This window comes from Equus caballus, chromosome 15, assembly GCF_041296265.1.
Source record: "Equus caballus isolate H_3958 breed thoroughbred chromosome 15, TB-T2T, whole genome shotgun sequence".
In the NCBI taxonomy this organism is placed as follows: Eukaryota; Metazoa; Chordata; class Mammalia; order Perissodactyla; family Equidae; genus Equus; species Equus caballus.
This window is the reverse complement of record NC_091698.1, coordinates 33,374,189-33,397,349: the sequence shown is the minus strand read 5'-3', so window position 1 is coordinate 33,397,349 and position 23,161 is coordinate 33,374,189. Positions and strand designations below refer to the sequence as shown.

The window sequence follows — 23,161 nt, the reverse complement described above, 5'->3', positions numbered from 1 at the left end:
ACATAATGTTTTCAAGGTTCATCCATGTTGTAGCATGTATCAGTGCGTCATTCCTTTTTATGGCTGAATAATCCATTGTATGGATGTGCCACATTTTGTTTATCCATTCATTTGGACACTTGAATTGTTTCTACTTTTTGGCTGTTATGAATAATGCTGCTATGAACATTCATGTATAAATTTGTGTGTGAAAATATGTTTTCATTTCTCTTAGGTATGTACCTAGGAGTGGAATTCCTGGGTCATAGGGTAACTGTTTAGCTTTCTGAGGAACTGTCAAACTGTTTTCTACAGTGGCTGTACCATTTTACATTCCGCCAGCAACGTTTGAGGGTTCTAAATCCTCCACATCCTTGCCAACATTTCTTGTTGTCCATCTTTTTCATTATAGCTATTTCAGTGGGTGTGAGGTAGTTTTTCATTGTAGTTTTGATTTGTATTTCCCTATTGACTAATGATGTTGAGCATCTTTTCCTGTGCTTATTGGTTATTTGTGTATCTTCTTTGGGAAAAATGTCTATTCAAATGCTTTCCCTGTTTTCAAATTGGGTTGTCTTGTTAGTGTTCAGTTATAAGAGTTCTTAATATATTCTGGATACTAGACCCTTATCTGATAAATGAGTTGCAACTATTTCTCTCCCATTTTGTGGGTTATCATTTCACTTTCTTGGTAGTGTTTGAAGTAGAAAAGGTTTTAGCTTTGATGAAGTCCATTTTAATTATTGTTTCTTTGATAGCTGTGCTTTTGGTATAATATATAAGAAACCATTGCCCAATCTAAGGTCAAGAATACACTCATTTTCTTCCAAGCATTTGATAGTTGCAGCTCTTACATTTAGGTCTTTATTCCATTTTGAGTTAATTTTTGTATATGGTATGATTATTTTGCACGTGGATATCTAGTTATCCCAGCACCATTTGTTGAATACGACTTTCTTTCTAACTGTCCTTTTCTCTTTCTTTATTTACCAGTAATCCAAATACTTATATTAGTAGTGCGTGCATATGTGCAAGACATATGATAAGACTCTGGAGTATACAGTTTACAATAAGAACCTTTCTTCCCTTAAGGACTTATATCTAGTTGAGACTGATGATGGCATCTATACATGAAGTGGTTAAATAGTACATGATTTAGTGCCAGAGGAGTGGTGGAGAGAAGAGAATTCACTAGAAATTGAGAAGACTGGGTAAGTATATGGGGAGAGAAGTTCATAGAGGAGAGGAAGCCGTTGAGGTTAGGTAAGGTTTGATACAGAAAGGCCAGAAATAGCCAGAGCAGAGCTACTGGAGCAGTTAGATTCTTTTGGCCCAAAGTATTTATGGAGCACCTTTTAGACAGATTTTGAAATTTTCCTGAAATACAACCTTCTCTTAGGCTAAATTATGTTGTTAGAAGTTGGAAGCACCTGATAATACAGTCACATTATTTAACAATGGGGATGCATTCTGAGAAATGCGTCGTTAGGGGATTTCATTGTTGTATGAACAGCAGAGTGTACTTACACAAACCTAGATGGTATAGCCTGCTACACACCGAGGCTATTTGGTACTAATCTTTTGGGACCACTGTTGTGTATGTAGCCTGTCATTGACCGAAAGGTCCTTATGTGGTTCATGACTGTTTACTTTGTGCAGTTGTATTTAGAGATAGGGCAGTTTCTATTTTGGCCACCCCATATTGGATTGGGTACCTTATGGACATTATCTTCTGTTTGCTTATCTTTTTACTTCTCTCAGTGGTTGTCATTGAACCACATTTATTATATTCCCTTTTCACAGTCCCTACAACCTTCTAGATTTCTTTTCTTGAAACTCTAGAGAAACTCTTCTTGTCATAGTCACTGGTAACTTCCACATTGTAAATCTAGTGGTCAGTTCTTAGTCCACATCTTACTTGACATAGCAGTGCATGTAACATAGTTGGTTACTCCCTCCTTGACGCATTTTCTTCACTTGGCTTCCCCAACACCATACTTTCTTGATTTTCCTCCTCCATCACAGTTAGTCTTTTAGTAGGTCTTGTTAGTCTCCTTTTTCTGTTCCACTTCATCTTGGTCTCATAAACTTGGAGTTCCCAGGACTCTCTCCTTTTACCCCTTCTTTGCGTCTGTACTGAGTTTCTTTGTGATTTCATTTAGTCTCATGGCTTTAAGTATCATCTATGTGTCAGTGACTCGCAAATTTGTATATCCAGCACTGATCTTGTTCCAGCTAGCTTTTCCACATATGCACTGGGGTGACTACTCTAAATCTCAAATTTAACAAGCCCCAAACTGAATTCTTTATCTCTCCCTTCCTCTCATTCCAGCTCTGACTTTAATCTTTTTCATCTTAATTGAAGACTACTCCTTCTTTCCAGTTGACTCAGGCTAAAAACCTTAGAGTCATCTGTGAGTCCTTTTCTTTCCTCCTGTCCAGTCAGGAAATCCTGTTGGCTTTACTTCCAGAATATATCCAGAATCCAACCACTTCTCACTACCTCCACATCTAATAGCCTGCACTGAGCCACTGTTGTCTCATCTGGGTTGCTCCCACAACCTCCTCATTTATCTCCCTTCTTCTGTTCTTATACTCCTGTCATCAGCCACAATGACCATATTAAGTGTTATGTCAGTTTATTTACCTTCTCTGCTCAAGACCCTGCAGTGGATATCCCTTTGACTCAAAGTAAAAGCCACAGTCTTTACGATACCAAAAAAGCCCCACAAGATCAGGACCCCCGTTATCTCTTGGGCTTTCTTTCCTCCTGTTTTCCTTTGCCAGAAATCTACTTTAGCCACACTGGCCTCTGTTATTCCTTGAATAGTGTAGGTATATTTCTCCAATAGGGCTTTTGTCCTCTCAACCTGGAATCCTTTCCCTGGTGGGGAGGAAAACTAATTTTCCCACTATCCTTGTGGATTCTTGGCTGAAACCCCTGTAATAAAAGACAGATTAACAAGAGAAAAACAGTTTATTAACACGTATCCATCATGTATACATGGGAGATTCTCCCAGGGAAAAACTGGGTAACTCAAAGTGGTGGCTTAGAATTCAGGCTTAAATACCATCTTCAGCTAAAGACAAAAGAAAGAAAAGTGCGGGGAGGCCAATATGGGGAGGGAGGGAGATTTACCAGGAAAAGCACAGTAAACAAGGGTAAGGTTTGTTATGTTAAGTCTTAGCTGCCTCCATTGATAGAAGTTTTGTATGATTTAGAGTCATCCTTCTCTTCTTGGTACAGAGAAGGAGACACCCTTACAAATGGAGATTTCTCTTATAAGTGTAAATTTCTCTTACAAAAGGGTAACTTCTCTGTTTTCAGAACTTCTGTGTCCGTTGTTTCTCAAAATAATCAGTTCAAAGTAATCCTTATGCCAAAGAAGCGTATTTTGGGGTGGCATATTCTAATTCTCACCTTCAAGGTAGCCACATGGCTGATTCCCTTACTTTCCAGTCTTTGCTCAACTGTCTTTCTCAGTGAGGCCTACCACATCCACCCTGTTTAAGACTGCAGTTGCTCAACCCACATACACTCCCCATCTCTTTTACTCTGCTTTATTTTCCCATACTAGAATATATCATCATTCTGTCATACTGTGTAATTGACTTAGGTTTGTATTGTTTATCTTGCTCACCAGAAGGTAGTTTTAGGGCAGGGATTTTGGTGGTTTTGTTTCACTGCTATACTTGTCACATATGAGTGCTCAATAAATATTTGTTGAATGAATGAACATCCTACTGTACTTCTGGGCTTATTCTTGTTCACTTTCTTGGGCCCCATCCCAGACCGATTGAATTAGAAACTCTGGGGATGGGGGGCCAACTACTTTGTTTTAACTAGGCCTCCAGGTAATTCTGATGTACATTAAATTTTAAGAACCACTGCTATATAATTTGAGTAGGATTTCAGAAGCCAGGCCTGTTGATTGCAAGTGGGGATATGTAGATATGTGAGGTAATTGACACATGTAACTGAATTTGTTCTTTCTCCCTTCTTCTCCTCTTTTCCTGAGGAAATAGCACAGGGGAAGAGGAAATATACTGTAGTAGCTTTCACTTGATTTATCATGTGTGTCAAAGGTCACCGAGACCACCTTTAGGTTCCAGTTATCACTAGGACGATGCATAGGACTCAGCATGTAGTCACACTCATGGCTAAGATTTATAACAGGAAAAGGGCACAAAGCAAAATCAGCCAAGGGGAAAAGGTACATGGGGTCAAATCCAGAGGAAACCAGGAGAAAGCTTCCAAGAGTCCTGTCCCAGTGTAGTCACACAGGGCACCTTTAATTCCTCCAGCATCGAATTGTGACATGTGTGGAGTATTTTTTACCAGGGAAGCTCATTAGAGACTTAGTACTCAGGGTGTTTATTGGGCACTGGTCATATAGGTACCTCTGTCGGGCACATAGGAAAGTTCCACACTTGCAATGGGAAAGCAGATATTCAGCATAAACCACAAACAGTTTAGCCACAGCGAGGCCTTCTTATCAATACTGGGAATGGTGGGAGCCCTCCCGAAATCCACGTTCCCAGATGCCAGCCAGGGTCAGCCTTGCAAGCAGGCCTTTCTAAGGATAGTAATATCAGGCCTACTTGCAAGGTTGGCCCTTGGCTGGCATCTGGGAACTTCGATTTCGCAAGGGTTCCCACCACCCTAGCTGGTAAGAGTGGCTGGCTCACTGTTGCTTATAGGTGGGGACGTGTTAACTCTTTTCTGCTGTGTTCACTCTTTTCATCATGGTATCTAAAGAAGTTTGTTAGTTTTTTCTTCTGCTTCATGTAGATTATAAAGCATTTAGACTAAATAATCTTTAGGAAATTTAGTAACTATCAAAATGTTTTGAGAATGACTTGAACAGTTTACTTTAAGTGGATTGAATAAGTGAGTTTATTCACTTAGACGTGTTTTCTGAAAAATGCCTTGGCAGTGTTATTCACAGTCTATGCTTATTTTAATAATTATGAAAGTGGTTTATTTCATAGTAAAATTTCCTTATTTATTCCAAAAAATAAAATATATTAAGATAGCTTTCTTAGTATTCACTTGAAAAAATTGTCTATGAATGTGACCACCTGCTTCAAAGCAGGCACTGGTTTTTCTTCACTTTTCTTCCATCTTTCATGTTCCAAGGGCGTGTTTGAAGCTTGTCGTCTTTGGGTTTGCTTTCATGAGTAACCAGTCTTCTGTCCTTCTTTTTTGTTTTATAGGCCAAGATGCTGAATTATCAGGGACACTTTCACTTGTTTTGACACAGTGCTGTAAAAGAATAAAGGATACTGTTCAGAAATTGGCCTCAGACCACAAAGACATCCACAGCAGTGTTTCTCGGGTTGGAAAAGCCATTGATAAGGTATGATGTTAAGCAAGTGTTTGGTATTTTTTAGCATCATCCTTCATCTCCTGTCACTGCTTTGATAACGTTAGCTTTCTGAAATTATTTTATGCTGTTCCTTTCATCCTTGCTACTAATAACTTTTGCAGATCTGGTTTTGCTGTGTTATTCTTAAATTCTTGTTGCTATTATTTAAAAGCAAAAATAAAAACAAACCAAAAAAACCTTCCCTTTTTACAGTGTTTTTTATCCACTTGCTTATATGACTACAGCTCCTTGTGTCATGATGAGTAAATTTCCACAGAAATTTTAACTTACTATGAGGGAGTTTGTTTACAGAAGTAGTTTTTCCTACTTCCTGAGTATTTCCCTGACTGTGACTCTGTCTCTATTATGGGTTGATTAGGATAACATCCGTCTCCCCTGCATCATCCTAACTCTTCTTGTCTCCCTGTGGGCCTGCTGGTTGCTTTTCTCCAGTGTTTCCTTCTGTGTGAGTGAGTGGGTTGGTTGTTTGTCAACAAGGCTAGTCACTTGTGTTGCGTGATTTTTATTGTGACATCTCTTGAATCTTTGGCTTAGGGTTATACTTAGAAGCAGTGATTATTTTTAGCACTGGGCTGCTTTTTCCTGTGGAGTTCATAGTCCTAGTGGAGCCTAAGAGATGTGGCCTAAGGTTACTGTGTGATGCCTGACTGCTTCAGCCATTGAGGAGTTTGTGACTGATTATGGACATTTTTGTTCACACATCATAAACTCTGAGAGGGTAGAAAGAACTTTTGAGGAGAGCTCTTTTAGCAAAATAGTCCTATGTGTTGCTTAGCCTATGCATGAGAGCAATAGCTGTAACATAGATAGAAACTCATGGAATCCAGAAAGTGGCTCTAACTCATGAGTAAGCCTAACTCTTAGGAATTATCGTATAGGACAGTAGTATTGAAAGGCTAGACTTGAGGCAGCCTGAGTCAGAACTAAACGCTTCTAAGGAGATATCATTAACTGGTAGTTACGATATTGGGACTGTGAGTGGCAAGGGCTCTGGGGACTGTTTGGGTAGCTGTGGCTTACAGAAGTGTTAGTGGCCTTTCAGTGAGCTCTCACCACTCGCATAGTGCTGAGGGCTTCAGCTCAGCAAAAGAGGCCGGAGAAGTGGTATTGGCAGCAGCCGCCCCATTTTTGGATCATGATGGTGGTTGCCAGCAAAAGCTAGGAAGGCAACGAGTATTCTCTGAAATAGCTTTGTGGTTGTGACACCTGTTTGGTAACTCCAAGGGAGTGAACACAACTTTGGAAGTGGCTTCAGCATCAGATTTTTTTTTTTTTTCATTGAGGTTATGGTAGTTTACAACATTGTGAAATTTCAGTTGCACATTATTATTTGTCAGTCATCTTATAGGTACGCCCCTTCACGCTTTGTGCCCACCCCCCACCCCCTTCCCCCTGGTAACCACTAATCTGTTCTCTTTGTCCGTGTGTTTGTTTGTCTTCCACATGAGTGGAATCATACAGAGTTTGCCTTTCTCTATCGGGCTTATTTTACTTAATATGATACCCTTGAGGTCCATCCACGTTGTTGCGAATGGGATGATTTTATCATTTTTTATGGCTGAGTAGTATTCCATTGTGTGTGTTTGTATGTGTGTGTGTGTATATATATATACACCATATCTTTATCCAGTCATCAGTCAGTGGGCACTTAGGTTGCTTCCATGTCTTGCCTATTGTGAATAACGCTGCAGTGAACATAGGGGTAGATGAGTCTCTGTGAATTGTTGATTTCAAGTTCTTTTGGTAGGTATCCAGTAGTGGGATGGCTGGATCATTTGGTATTTCTATTTTTAATTTTTTGAGAAATCTCCATGCTCTTTTCCATAATGGCTGCACCAGTTTGCATTCCCACCAGTAGTATATGAGGATTCCTCTTTCTCCACAACCTCTCCAACATGTTATTTTTTGTCTTGGTTATTATAGCCATTCTAATGGGTGTAAGGTGCTATCTTAGTATAGTTTTGATTTGCATTTCCCTGATGATCACTGATGATGAGCGTCTTTTCATGTGCCTATTGGCCATCCATATATCTTCTTTGGAAAAATGTCCATATCCCCTGCCCATTTTTTGATTGGATTGTTTGATTTTTTGTTGTTGGTTTGTGTGAATTCTTTATATGTTACAGAGTTTAACCCTTTGTTAGATATATGATTTGTAAATATTTTTTCCCAGTTGGTGGGTTGTCTTTCTGTTTCAATCCTGTTTTCCCTTGCCTTGTAGAAACTCCTTAGTCTGATGAAGTCCCACTTGTTTATTCTTTTATTGTTTCCCTTGTCCGAGGAGACATGGTGTCTGAAAAGATCTTTTAAAGACTGTTGTCAAAGAGTGTACTGCCTGTATTTTCTTCTAGAAGTCTTATGGTTTCAGATCTTACCTTTAAGTCTTTGATCCATTTTGAGTTTATTTTTGTGAATGGTGTAAGAGAATGGGCTATTTTCATTCTTTTGCATGTGGCTGTCCAGTTTTCCCAGCACCATTTGTTGAAGAGACTTTCCCTTCTTCATTGTGTGTTCTCAGCTCCTTTGTCGAAGATTAGCTGTCTATAGATGTGTGGTTTTATTTCTGGGCTTCCAATTCTGTTCCATTGACCTGTGTGCCTGTTTTTGTACTGATACCATGCTGTGTTGATTACTGTAGCTTTGTAGTATATTTTGAAGTCAGGGACAGCATCAGACTTTTTGGAGGCTATGGCATAGGAAGTCTTCAGTTAGTACCTGAAGTGGTTGTTGGTGTGTAGTAGCATAAAGACTTACTGGAGGGGTAGTGGGGCCCTTTAGAGATGATCTTAAATCACTGTGGGTGAGGAACCCTCACTTCCTCTAGGGTGAAGTAACTAACTACTGGTGGTGTTTAGGAAGCTTCAGATTTTGGTGGCTGACAGTGACCAAGACATTCTAGTGATTCTGATGGTTCAAACCCTAGGAGGTTCCTGGAGGCATCTGCTTGACCACTGGATTATAACAGAGGGTAGGGACAGCAGGACCAGAAGATGCCATGACAGTGAGAAGAGCTGAAGAAAAGCAGCCAATCAGAGAAAGTATCTGAGAAGAGATCCCAGGTTCTGGGAATAGGTGGGGAGAGCCTCAGCAACCATACCTCGAGTGTGTAGACTACTGGCCTTACAGGCCACCAGGATCTGGAGCACTTGGGCAAATAATTCACCAGCTTTGCATTCTGCCACTGATAGGGCGACCATATGTCCCCATTTCCCAGTTTATGTCTGTTGTCCTGTCCTAATTATCATCAGAAACCTCTCTCACTCTTTTCCCTCTGGATACTGATGACTTGCCAAGTATGGTTTCCTCCTGCTCTAGCAAGTTCACAAATATTAGGAAGGGTTCTCAGAGATTTTGGCTAATCTTTGAGACAAAGCATGTAATGTATTTGGTGCTAGAAATGAAAGTATCTCTTTGAAGGGAACACCTAGGTAATCTATGATCTGGCTTTTTTGGTGGGGATATGTTTGAGGTGAATGTTTCTGATTATGTATTTTGATTTACTCATTTCTGTTTTGAGGACGTTTTTTCATGTACTTGGAAGTTATAAGAGCTTTTGTAATTTTTTTTTTTTTTTGTAGTTTTATGTTTCTGTGAAAGTAGCTTAGGTTCTAGGTGGCCTGGATTCTAGATTCTTCTGATTCATCATGTGAAACTACGTTATTAAGTTGATACTGGTAAGTATTTGTTGAAATATAGTCCAGGGGCACAGAAGAAGGCCTGGATCTTTTAGCCCAGTTGTCTTTCAGTGCATTCTCTCCCAATTTTGTTTTTTTTTTTGGCATCTGCTTGGTTTTAACTGTAGAGGAAGCTTGTTATCCTACTACAACTACCTAGACATTGTACATGAACCTCCCACCTACGTGAGGAATTCTGTGTAGGCTGTCGTCATGTAAGACTCCATTGACTTGTAAAGTCTTCCCTTGCTTTTAGCTTGGACCTGGTGAATTGGTACAAGGTTCCAGGGCTGCCTCTTGTAAAGGCTGAGTGAACTCATATGGATTGGTGGTGAACAAACAGGATGAAGCTGACGCCATTGTGTCACAAGCCTTTTAAGTACCACAACAAACAGACTTGAGTAATAAACTAGAATGCTGTCCAGCAGCCTGTGAGCACCATGTTATGGACACATGTTCCCACCCTGCCAAGAGGAGGACAATCAGAGAAGCTGGTGACTACTTGATGAGTAGGCTGGTTTTGAATGAGGAAGTGTAGTAAATTTTTTACCTGCCAAATGGTCTTTTTTTCCTTTAATGTTTCAGTGCTTGTTTTAAAGTTCTTTAGTCATCACTTCCCTGAAACCATAAGCAGAAAAGAAGTTTGTGGTGTTAGCCAAGGTTATTTTCTGGCTTTTAATTATTGTGAACATAAAAAGTTATTGAAGATTTCTTCTTTAATGTATTGAGTGTTTTCAGATACCCATAGTGTGATCACTATTTAAAATAAATAATATCAGCCATTGGGTTCTGTGGCAATTTTTTTTTTAGTAAAAACAAATAATGTGTTGGGCTATTTTTAATTTCCTCCTCCATTTTAAGAAAATCTAGAATTCTCTCCTGTTTAGGGCATTTTATTTAGTGTTTTACTTAGTCTTTTGACTTTTTTTTTGTTTACTTCCTGAGTAAGGAAAGCCAATAAAACGATTACTGCTTTAGACTTGTGTGTGTGTGTATGTTAAAATAAATAGTACTAAGATTTTAAACTGTCTAAAATTTGCTGTGGGACAGTTGAAAGTAAAACACTTAGTACCTCTTCTTTAGAGGATTGTGCTCTATACAAGAGTGCTGGAAAGAACTGGAAAAATTCTGCGGCAACATAAAATATATTTGCATGGGATGGACTCTGCATCCTTTAAAGTAAAGGGAAGATCACTGTGCTCTTGTTTCATTTGGGTTTTCGGAGTTGGTGTCTTCAGTCTGACTTGGAGGAATGGGTGTGATTTAGAGCAGCAGAGCAGTGAGCTGTGGGTTTCTGTGGGGCTGGGACCAGGGAAGAACAACAACTGAGAAGGCACTTGACTCCTGCTGATGATTTTCAGGGACTGACTCCATTGCAGTGGCTACCCCTGTTGGTAATAGGGCGCGATCAGGTTGGGGAAAGGCAGATGATGGAAGGCCTAAGGACTTGATCCAAGGAAATTAGGGGAAAAGGGAGTGAATGATAAAAGCAGTTGAGGACTTGCTTGCCCTCTTTAATTAGGATGCAGTTAAACTAAGAAGTCAGGAGCCGGAATATGGTAACTGTCACTTACTGAGTATTGACCATGTTCCAGATACTGAACTGAGTGCTTTGCATATGTTTATATCCCATGATGCAGGTAAATTATTCCCATCTTACCAATGAGGATGCTAAGACTCAGAGATACTGAGTAACATACCCCAGGTATACAGCTTGGAAGTGGTGAATGAAGGTTTGGAAAAAGATCTCTTTCAAGAGTCTGTTCTGAAACGCTGTGATACTAGGAAATCAGGCCATTGCAGAGCTGGTAATGTTTTAAGGGGGAAAATATGATTAAAAAAAAATTTTAAACCACATTGCCGAAGCTGATCTTCTGCCACGAGATGGAGCATCTCCATTGTTGAGGCAAAATATTGACTGTTAAGAAATGAATGGAGTAATGCTATTAAAAGTAAAATATAGAATGTTTTTAAAATAGTTCTGGGTGAGCCATCTGGAACTGCCTTTTATGTAGGTATGACCGGGGTATGAGAGCAGAAAAAGATACCAGTGGGAGATAAGTTCTTGGATTTAGCCTTAAATGGTCGTTTAGAAAGAGTGAGTGAGGGGAGATATGTACTAGCCCTAAAGTTTTGTTATTATATAATGGATAAATCCTTCTGCAGTAGAGAGATGTTACTGTTAATGAAGGAAAAAAGGAAATTAGACTAGAAAATTCATTCTGATTAAGAAGAAAAGGAGTTAAGTTGAATTCTGAAATATAGACAGATAATTTGATATATATATTTTGGGTGGAATTTTTAGAATTACTGAAAAGGAATGGTTAACAAAGTTATAAAAAGACAATAGTGATAAAAATCCAGGAATGTATAGCTTAAAAGTAAATAAAACCTATAAAACGAACCCCCTTCCACAACCACTAGGCCACTGGGCTGGCCCAGTGTGTCTCAGTTTTTGTAAGGCATTTAATAAAAGTCTTATATCTTTGTGGTCAAGATGGAAGATGTTCCTTCTTAAATTATGTGGTTTGAGTAAGAACAGCCAAATTCTCAATACCCTGTCTGCTTTGGCCACAGTGTGTGGTCTGAGACTGGGCCTGACCCACCCAGGCTTGGCCACAGTTGTTTGCTTCGGGGTTGGTCCCTCAAAGTCCTGTAGGATCTTTCTCAGTAGAGCTCTTATGGAAGGGAGGGATGGGAATATGTGAGCCTAGAAGCGATTAATACTTCTCTCACGTGCTGAAAGAAGTAGAGGCAAGAGATGAGGAGGGGACGTCTTTTGAGGCCCAGTTACTCTCCTGCCTATCTCTGCTTACCTGAGCCTTTCTTTAAATCCAAGTTGTTTGGGCAAAAGAGACTTCTGTTTGTAGGAACCAAGAGTCCTGACTCATACAAGTAGCTAGATGCTCTCTGGGTCTCCTTACTTGTACTGGCCTCCAGTTTCTGTGAAACAATACTGGTTTTGCCCTTTTCAGTCTGAAGATCATTCTCAGAAGATGAATTGAGCTCTGCTTTCTTTGCCACCTGTCACGTTACATTATTATCTCTAAACTCTGGGCCTATGTTGTTATTACTTCTGCTCTGAGCAATATTAAACTACATTATTTACTTGATAATGATAATTATTTGTTGAATTTTAGTCCAGCACAGAGGAAAGCCTGGACCTTTGCAGTCAGGTCTCATTTTAGGATGCAGAATCAGAGAATCCCACTGGACCTGGAGGTGGTACAGACCCACTTTTGCCTGAGGTTGGAAGATGAAATAGCTTGCTTGGTCTAGCATCCTGGTCAGGTTGGGTTGAGAGGGAAAAAGGACCTTCTTCCCATTAAACTATGCCAGCTAATCCAGTCTATAATTGTATTCAAGTCATTGTTAATGAGTTTGTTATTAATGCCTCTGTTAATGTCCTTTTGTATATTCGTTTTTATTTATGTTTTCTAAAATGAAGATTCTTTTAAATGTAGAATCAGAAGATTTGGTGGCAAGGCCTGCCTCTCAGATTCAGCTACTGTGTATTGAAGGCTTACGGTAGGGCAGGTCCTGGTAGATATCTTTGTGTACTTCAATTTGGTCTTGATCAACACTTAGTAAGGTAGGGATTATTGTCTGCAGATACAGATGTGAAAACTAAGACTTTAAAGTAACCTACCTGAGATAAAGAACTAGAAAGCAAATGGAAGAGCTGGGGTAAAAAGCCAGATTTTAAGACTTGGAGGAGCATTTCTCAACTGGAGTTCCTTGAAAGGATTAATCCTTAGTGCCTTGAGGCAACCGCTATATGTATGAATTTGTCTCCTTTGCATCTAGAATGGTAAGAGGTATGTGCCATATTTGGGAGAGTTATAAAATAGTTCACTCAGATTTCTGTAGTCTGTTCAGATAAGGAGGCAGTCTGGGAAGCAGATTGACAGAGCAGAAAGGTATGTAAAATAATTGTGAGGGAGAGGGATGCAAATGTGGCAGATGGTTAGATTATGGAACATTTTAAGGATCTTAAAAGCTCAGCAAAGTAGTTTGGCATATCTCTGACCATGCCACATCACTCTCCTTTGTTTATAGAGTAATATGTGGCTGCTCCTCCCCTCCCCCGCCCCTGCTTCCTTGATCTGGCACAACTTACCTCTTTCTTAACTTTGAAAAGCAAAGTAGGGGTATGAATATCATACAGAGGAGAGAATGGAATGTCTAAGAAGGTAGCGTATGCATTTAAAAATGCATCTACAGAGCCTGATTATGACACATTAGTGCTGAATTCATTTTCCAAGCTGTAGTTTGCAAGCACTGCTGTCTGGTGTATGCCTAAATATGGGTTGTTTCATCCTGGGGCATGTGCCTCATCATCAGCTTTGCTAGGTTTGCTAGATTTTTCCCTAAAGGGTTTATACAAGTTTACAGTCCTATCAAACATGTAGAACAGTTCCTCTTTCCTCAGTTCTCACCTATCCTTGGTATTAGTCAGACTTTGTAATTTTAAAATTAATCAGATGGATGTGATATAGTATATAGTTGTATTAATTTGCATTTCCTTCATTATCTTTGAAAACGAGCATCTTTTCATGAGATTGATCATTAGAATTTTTCCCTTTTGTGAATTTCTTGCTCATTTTTTGTCCATTTGTTTATTGTTGATTGAGAGGTTTTTTTTTTTTTTTTTTAACTCTTTTGGATGTAAATCTTTTGTGGGTTGTATGTAAAGTAGATATCTTTTCCCAGACTGAGTGGAACCAGAACCCAGGTCTTCCTATTCTCTGTTGGGTATTTGCAGTGTACTTCTCACTGCTAAACCAGATTAACTGGATGCTCAGAAGGGAAATTGATTCCTGGTAGGTGCAACAAGAGCACATTGTTAGGTTCATACAATTTTTTCTTCAAAAGTAGGTGGGGAAATTTTTAAAAAATTAACAGTGCTAAAGAATTGGAACTTAGGAATTAAAACAAATCCTGAGTTTTATCATATACTGTTAGCACTGCCTGCTCAATAATTATAATTTCATAAAATGTATTTCAGAAATGGATTGGTTTTGGCTGGTGACAGTGAAAGCTAGTCCTTAGAGTCTAACCAATTTGTAAGCATGTTCATGATATGGCCAAAGAGATAGCATGATCTCTCTAGATTTCATAATTTCTTAATGATGTTCTGTTAAAGTTATTTACTCCTTTTCGGCCTCGGCTTCTAGATTTTGAAACTTAAAATTCATCGAAAACCTGAATGACACTAAAAGCACATGAGATGGTATATGAATTAGTGTGTCCTGAATTTCTCTTTCCAAGCCGTAACATCTTCAGGTAGACACACCCTTGAATGTGTGCTTTTTTGCTTTTGATTCTTGTTTGAATTCTGCCTTCACATTTAAGAACAACTTTTCGAGTCTTTTTTCTCTAAAAATATAATAGGAAAAAAATAGTAAAACAGAAGTGCTAATAATAGATATTTCTCTTCATTAGCCACTTCTTGGCTGGTTTGCCGTGCTGCTGATTTCCTGAGCAGCCATGCAAACGAGTTTGGTTACTTAGCAACAGAATCTGAACTTAGCCTAGCTCTGAGGCAACAGTAGGAACGTGCACTTATAACAAAAGGAGTTCTGACAATATATTGCATTTCCTTGACCTCTTTTTACAATTATAGCTTTAATTTTTGCTACATGTGAGCAGAAAATAAGCTGTGAAAGAAGTTTACTTTTTTAACCAGTGGTTTAAACTGCACAATCAGAATGGTGGAAGGGAGCTCAGAAAATTTCATCTAATACATTGCTTACTTATGCTTAGTTGTATTTTCCAAGACTGGCACATAAGATACAGAACTTGAATGTAGTAGAGAGATCCTGAGCGTAAGTGTGGTCAATTTTTCTTATTATATAGTAAGCCCGTATAGTAGCGACCGTGGTATACCTTATAGAAATACAGGTACGTCAAGAGCATCGTTGTAAACCTGTTTAAATTTGTTATAATATTAGACTGTTACATTTTAAAGTTTTCTGGATGATCAAAATTTACTCTTTTGGGGCCAGCCCCGTGGCCAAGTGGTTAAGTTTGTGTGGTCCGCTTCAGTGGCTCAGGGTTTCGCGGGTTCAGATCCTGGGCGTGGACATGGCGTCGCTCATCAAGCCACCCTGAGGTGGTGTCCCACACAGCACAACCAGAGGCATTCACAACTAGAATCTACAGCTAGGTACTGGGGTGCTTTGGGGAGAAGAATAAAAAAAAATTTCTTTTAAATTATTAAAAAAATTTACTTCTTTATGTATATTAAGGAAAGATTTGAAGGAATTGTTTCATTTGATCTGAGCAGTTACTGTCTGGTGATAGCTATCAAAATTTCAACTTGATATTTACCACAAAATAAAATTGTCTGTTTTGACAATTTGACATGATCTGTGCTTTGTGCTAGCCAGTATGTCTTCCAAAGTCATTTCGTTTCTTTCCTGGTGAATGGACACCTGATAAATTTGTTGGGGCTTGATGGGACTGGGGAATAATTATTAAATGAATCAGTAGAAATCTGAAGGTTTTATTTCAATTAAATGAGGATAGTGGATCAGTGATCAAGATCTTTCTTGTTTAGTCTCAAAGATTCTTGCTTTTAGGGTACACTTAGACATTTAGAGAGTCATGGGCAGATTCCTGAGTTTGTGATAAATTCTGTCATCTTCAGATACTCATTCATTTGTACATTGGAGTGGCCGTCTGGGGAAGAAAATATGGGAGCGTATTTGTGACATCAGTCACCCTTTTAGGCCTCTACTCTAGTGCAGACGAGCAACAAAGTAGCCCTGTCTCACCATCTCTACTTCCACTGTTCTGGTTGTCGTAGACAGCATAAAGATATAATAATACTTTTGCTTAAAACTATTGATGAACTGTTAAAAAATCATCCCTCATCAGACAGAATATGATCAGCTGATGTGAAATTAGGGAACCATATCCAAGCAGTTGTGGCTTTTTCTTCAGAGCTAGGGATAGTCTATTTAGTATGTGCATGGAGGTTGTTGCTTCAGCATCTAGGTACTTTGTATTATTTCCATTGTTTAGGTTAAGTGTAGACAATAAAGATGTCTATAAAAAGCAAATGAATAAAAATTAAGACTCTAACAGTAATTTTCCTTTTTTGTTTTTTGGTCTGAGTAATTTTGAGTCTTAATATGTGTATTTTGTTACACGCTACTGAATTGACATCTAAGAATAGGATAGATCGCTCTCTAAAGAAAAATGTGCTTAATTTTAGAGGGGAGAACTGCTCCTGAATTGTGATTGTCAATGGTAGGAAGTTTCTATTGCAGGTTACTTCCTCCCTGTTCCTGTATGTGCTGTGAAATAATCCCGTGTTGCTTGGACTGTGTTTAAGCGATAGGTGACTAGGATCATAATTTCAGTTAAATCTAAGTGGTCTTGTCTAGTTAAATTCATGTGCTTTTAAAAAAAAAGTAAGAGGTTTTTTAGGGGGTAATGCCTATGAAAGATAAAGGAGGCAGAAATAAGACTGGGCAGGGAAAGCTTTCAGGCCACAAGGAAGACTTGTTCTTCCCTCACTCCTGATGTTCAAAGTTGCTTTCTGGTATCATTTTCCTTCTGTCTGAAGAACTTACCGTAGCAGTTCTTTTAGAGCAGATCTTCTAGCAACAAATTTAGCTTTCCTTTGTCTGAGAATGTCTTCATTTCATCTTCATTTCTGAAGGGTATTTTCACTTGACATGAAATTCTGGAATGACAAATCTTTTCTTTCAATACTTTAAAAATATTGTGCCACTTCTTTCTGTTCTTTATGGTGTCTGTTGAGAAAACTGTAGTCATTTGAATCATAGTTCTCCTATAAGCAATGCATCGCTTTTCTCTAGCTACTTTCAAGATTTTTCTTTGTCTTTAGTTTTCAGCAGTTTGATAGTGAGGTGTCTGGGTGTGGATTTCATTGAGTTTATCCTTTTAGGAGTTTACTGAGCTTCTTGAATCTGTAGGTTTATGTGTTTTGCTAAGTTTGGGCAATATTCTTCTATTTTTTTATGCTCCACTCTTTTATTCTTCTGCTACTCTGATGACATGAATGTTACAGCTTTTGTTGTCCCACAGGTCCCTGAGGCTCTGTTCATTTTTTTTTTTTTTTAAAGATTTTATTTTTTTCCTTTTTCTCCCCAAAGCCCCCCGGTACATAGTTGTGTATTCTTTGTTGTGGGTCCTTCTAGTTGTGGCATGTGGGACACCGCCTCAGCGTGGCTCTATGAGCGGTGCCATGTCCGCGCCCAGGATTCGAACCCACGAAACACTGGGCTGCCTGCAGCGGAGTGCGCAAACTTAACCACTCGGCCACGGGGCCGGCCCCGGCTCTGTTCATTTTTTTCCAATCTGTTTTGTTGTTTAGACCATTTGTATTGATCTTCACTGGCTTTTTGTGCTGTCACCTCCATTCTGCTATTGAGTCTATCCAGTGAGTTTTTTATTTTGATTACTTTATCTCCTGTATCTTTGCTAAGACTTTCTGTCTTTTGTTTCAAAGTGTTTACCCTTCCTTCTTGGAGCCATTTTATAACTGCTGTAAAGTCTGATGATTGCAGTATCTGTGTCATCTCAGCATTGGTGTGTCTGTTGAATATCTTTTCCCATGTGAGTTTAGATTTTTCTTGTTCTTTTCTGTAAGCCAAATAATTCTGGATTGTATCCTGGACATTTTTAGTATTATGTGATGAGACTCTGGGTCTTGTTTAAATTCGGTGGAGAATATTGATGGTTTTGTTTTAGTGGCCAATTGAGCTGGTTGAGTTCAGGCTACAAGTTCTGACTAGTTTTCTCTGAGTTGTAGTTTAAAAGTCAGCTTCGTTTCCAAAGCCGTTACAGAGCTATTCAGGTAGTCCTGTTTGTGTGCCAACCAGTGGCCATTCTGGGACCTGGAAACTAGATCTGTCCCCTAGGTCAGTTTTCAGTCAGTGGTTTGCTGCTTAGGGTCAGACCCATGCATGTGTGCAGCTCGAAGGTGAGCCTAGGAACTTTAAGGGAGCACTTTTCTGAGTACCTCCGTCTCCATGACCTCCCTGGTACTTTATGGTTCTCTGGAGCTACATTTTTGGTCATCCACCTAGAAAGCTGGGGCTTTATTTTCTCTGCTCTCTTGTACATTTACTATTACTATGCCTGTATCTGGGCTAGGTGGTAGAAGGACAGAGAGCAATGATGCACTAGGGGTTTTTGCCCTTCCCTCTTGAGACCATAGCTCCTCTGATCAGAAAGAAATAATCCCTTCTCTCAGAGTTTTAGGTTGCCTGCTGTGGTAGGCAGAATTCTAAAGATATCCTCCCAAGATTCTTGTCCCCTGGTTGTTCAGTCAAACATTAATCTAGGTACTGCTGTGAATAGGCACTTTGTGGGTATAATTAAGGTTACTAAGCAGTGAAAATAGGGAGATTTTCTAGGTGGGCCCAGTGTAATTTACGTGAGCCCTTAAAAGCAGCAGAGGTGAGCAGAAAGAGAAGGCAGAGAGATTCAAAGTGTGAGGGATGTCACCTCTGTTGTTGGTTTTGACGGTGGAGGGGGCTCATGAGCTAGGGAATGTGGGTGGCCTCTAGAACTGAGAACAGCCCATACCCTACAGCCAATAAGGAAAACCCCATTCCTACAACTGCATGGGACTGAATTCTGCCAACAACCTGAATGAGCCTGGAAGTGGATTGTTCCCAGATCCTCCAGATGAGAGCCTAGGTCGCTGGCACCTTGATTTTAGCTTTGTGGGACCTGGAGCAGAGAAACCGCCTGAGCCTATTGGTTTTCAGACCTGTAGAGCTGTGAGATAGTAAAATTATGTTGTTTTAAGTCTCAGTGAAAACTAATGAGCTAGAGGTGCAAGAAAAATACGTGATGCCCTCATGTCTCTGAGTGGTGGGTGACCCATCCCTGTTCTTCCTACAAGAACTAGAGGACTTCTCCTGGAACTCTCCGTCTACATCCTGGGTGCCCAGTTCGGGGTTTTGGCTCCATTGCACCCAGGCTGAGAGATCTCGGAGGGAGAAAAGTTGTAAACTCACCACTAATTCTGTGACCTTCTTCCCCAGTCGACTTACTACTTTTCACTTTTTAGTGTCCTCAAATAGCTGCTCCATTCATTTTGTCCTGATTTCATAACTGCATTCGGTGGGAGAGACGGGTGGAGAGTGCTTACTCGATCTTACCCCGAACTGGAACCCACATGTGTGCTTTAAAAAAAAATCTTTTAGTTTATTGTAAAAGGAATATTTAATTACTCTCTATGTGGAGAGGAGTAATCTCCAGTGATAATCTCTGCTAATACTTTAGTGTATATTCTTTTAGATTTTTTCCCTGAGCATTTGCAATTTGTTTTTCTTTGGTTTTGGTTTTTTTTTTTTTTAACAAAAATGGATTCATATTTTTGTACAAGTTGCTTTTTTTCACTTAAGGTGTTAGGGACATTTTTCCATGTTAGTAGATACAGAGCAATGAAATCCTTACTTTTTAATTGTAAAGAGGAATACTGGAATAGTAGCAACTACCGTTTCATTCAGCCAATAAAGATGTGTATTAATTTGCTAGGGCTGCTATAGCAAAATACCACAGGCTGGTGGCTTAGGCAGACACTTATTTCCCCACAGCTCTGGAGACTAGGAGTTCTAAGTCAAGGTGTTGACAGGGTTGGTTTATTCTGAAGCTCTCTCCTTGCCTTGTAGATAGCCATCATCTCCTTATGTCTTCACATGGCATCTTAATTGTCTTGGGCTGCCATAACAAAATACCACAGACTAGGTGGTTTAAACAATAAAAATTTATTTTTATGCAGTTCTGGAGCCCGGGAAGTCCAAGATCAAGGTGCTGACCAATTCATTTCCTTTTGAGGGCAGACAACCTCCTTCCTGGCTCGCAGATGACTGCCTTCTCACTGTCCTCACATGATGGAGAGAGGTCTGGGGTTTCTTCCTTGTTCTATAAGAGCATCAGCCCTTGGTTTAAGGCCCCATCCTTAATGACTCCGTTTAATCCTTGTCACCTCCTTATAGACTGTCTCTAAGTACCGTCACAGTGGCAGTTAGGGCTACAGTCTAGAGATTTTATGGGGAGACACAGACATTCAGTCTGTAACACATTGTCTTCCCTCTGTACCTGTCTGTCCTAATTTCCTCTTCTTATAAGGATCTCAGTCGTATTGAATTAGAGCCCACCCTAATGACTTGATTTTAACTGGATGAGGTGCAGTCATGTGTCATGTAACCATGTTTCAGTCAACGATGGACCAGATATATGACGGTGGTCCCATATAAGATTAAATGGAGCTAAAGAATTCCTCTTGCCTCGTGATGCTGGTGTAAATACACCTGTCACACTGCCAATGTTATAAAAGTATAGTATGTACAATTATGTATAGTATATAATACTTGATAAATGACTATTTACTGGCTTATGTATTTACTGTACTATTCTTTTTATTGCTATTTTAGAGTGTACTCTTTCTACTTACTAAAAAAGTTTACTGTAAAGCAGTGTGCTGTGTTACACTCGTAGCTGCCTTATACATCTTGTGTTCACCATGCCTCTTGATTACATTATTTTTTCTTGTGCTTGCTTTAATCATGGCCCCTAAGCATACAAAATACACTGTTAATGTTTCCGGTAAGAGGCCACGTTGACTGACTGACGTGGAAATGAAATTAAAAGTGATGATGGATTACGAAGGTGGAAAATCAGTGATGGTTATTGCTCACCACTCAGACATGTCCCATTCCACCATACCTATGATCTTGAAGAACAAGAACAGAGTGACAGAAACAGTTAAAGGATCTGCTTCATTGAAGGCAAGGAGACTGACAAAACTTTGAGAAGGGCCTCTATCAGACATGGAGAAACTTCTAATGACTTGGATTGAAGACCAGACACAGAAGTGTATCCCTCTCAGCACCATGACAATCACAGGCAAAGCCAACAGTTTGTTTGCAGTGTTGAAAGAAAAGGCTGGACCTGACTACAGTGTTGATTTACTGCTAGCTCTGGGTGGTTTAAACAACTCAAGGATCATTGCTCATTACACGATGTGAAAGTGAGTGGTGAGTCTGCGCGAGCTGATATGAAGGCAGCTGAAGAATTTTTGGAAACTCTAGATAAGCTGATTGTGGAGGAAAATTACTTGCCAGTTTGGATAAAACCTTCTTTTTCTGGAATTGGATACCTTAAAGGACTTTCATTCATAAGGAGGCCAAGTTTGGCAGATTTCAAGTCTTTTAAGGACAGGATAAGTCTCGCTTGGTGGCAGTGTTACAGGCTACAAATTGAAACCATTTGTGATCTGGCACAGTGAGAACCCCAGGGCCTTCAAACACATCTGTCAATAGACACATGCTGCTACATAAGACAGGGGCAATAAGAAGTCATGGATGACCCAGCTCCTGTTCCAAGGTGGCCTCCTGAATTGCTGTGCCAGCGAAATGGAGAAATATCGTTTGGAGAATAACATACCTTTCAAGATTTTGCTTATTGTTGATAATTCTCCCAGACATCCTCCTGTTATTGATTATATTCCTCCCAATATCAGAGCAGTGTTTCTCCTTCCAGACACCACCTCTTTGATCCAACCAGCGAATCAAGGAGTTACAGCAGCTTTTGAGGCCTACAACCTGAGGAGGACCTTTGCCAGGCCATTGCTGCAATTGAGGAAGACACTGAGAAGATACTGATGCAATTCTGGAAGGGGTACAACATCTATGAATGCATCAAGAACCTTGCTTGGCTTGGCGTGGTATCACCAGGGAGTATGTGAATAGCATCTGGAAAAAGACACTCAAGAGGTTTGTCCATGACTTCAAAGGATTTGCCAAGTATGAGGAGGTTGCAGAAATCCACAAGGCTGTGGTTGAGGTGGCAAACACACCAACGTTAATCTTAGTATGCATTAGGATGACATTGAGTAGCTCCCAGAGGCTGTTCCTGAGGAATTGGCTAATGAGTTGTTGGAACTGGAACAGGAACACATAGCTAAAGAAGAGTCAAGAGAAAAGGAACCTGCTGGAGAAGTAAAAGAAGAATAACCTCCAAGAAAATTCATAGTAGAGGGTTTAGCAGAAGCTTTTGCAAACCTCAGCAGGCTCCTTAAACAGTTTAAAAACATGGACCTCAACACCAAGAGGTTTTCATTAATACAGAGGAATGTTCATGGTGCATTATCTGTTTACAAGCAAATCTATGATGAAAAAAGAAAAAAGCCAAGGAAACTACCATGGACATATTTCTGAAGAATGACACCTTCTCAAGAAGAGCCTGAGGCAGGTCCTTCAGGAGGTGTTCCAGAAGAAGGCATTGTCATCATAGGAGATAACAGCTCCATGTGTGTTACTGCCCCCAAAGACCTTGCAGTAAGACAAGATGTGAAAGTGGAAGACAGTGATATTGATGATCCTGACCTTGTGTAGGCCTCGGCTCATGAGTCTGTGTCTTAATTTTAACAAAAAAGTTTAAAAAGTAAAAAAAAAATTTTTTTAATTTAAGAACAAAATATTTTTATAGTTGTACAATGTGTGTTTTAAGCTGTTATTACACGAGTCAAAAAGTTTAAAAAATTAAAAAGTTTATAAAGTAAAAAGTTTTAGTAAGCTAAAGTTAACTTATTATGGAAAAATGAAGAATTTTTTAAATAAATTTAGTGTCGCCTAGGTGTACAGTGTGTATAAAGTCTACACTAGTGTACAGTGATGTCCTAGGTCTTCACGTTCACTCACCACTCACCCACTGACTCACCTGGAGCAATTTCCGGTCCTGCAAGCTCCATTCATGGCAAGTACACTGTGCAGGTGTCCCATTTTTTATCTTTTATACCTTATATTTTTATTGTACCTTTTCTATGTTTAGATATGTTTACATATGCAAATACCATTGTGTTACAGTTACCTACAGTATTCGGTACAGTAACATGCTGTAGAGGTTTGTAGCCTAGGAGCAATACGCTACACCATATAGCCAAGTGTGTAGTAGGCTGTACCATGCAGGTTTGTGTAAGTGCACATTATGATGTTCCCACAATGATGAAGTCATAACAATGCATTTGCCAGAAGGTATCCACATCGTTAAGCAATGCTTGACTGTACTGGGAGTTAGGACTTCAGCATAGAAATTTTGGGAGGATGCAATTCAGCCCGTAACAGG

The 23,161-nt window shown here is 39.6% G+C and overlaps 1 protein-coding gene across 3 annotated transcripts in view; it reads left to right on the top strand.

Annotated features, from left to right (window-relative positions):
* RMND5A (required for meiotic nuclear division 5 homolog A) overlaps positions 1-23,161 on the top strand; it is a 62,877-nt gene that overhangs the window by 14,570 nt on the left and 25,146 nt on the right. For all 3 annotated transcript variants that reach the window (XM_023618766.2, XM_001496971.7, XM_023618765.2), the window contains exon 2: positions 5,197-5,339. In XM_023618766.2, the coding sequence (XP_023474534.1) occupies positions 5,197-5,339 (143 nt within the window). The remainder of the gene's footprint in view (positions 1-5,196; positions 5,340-23,161) is intronic.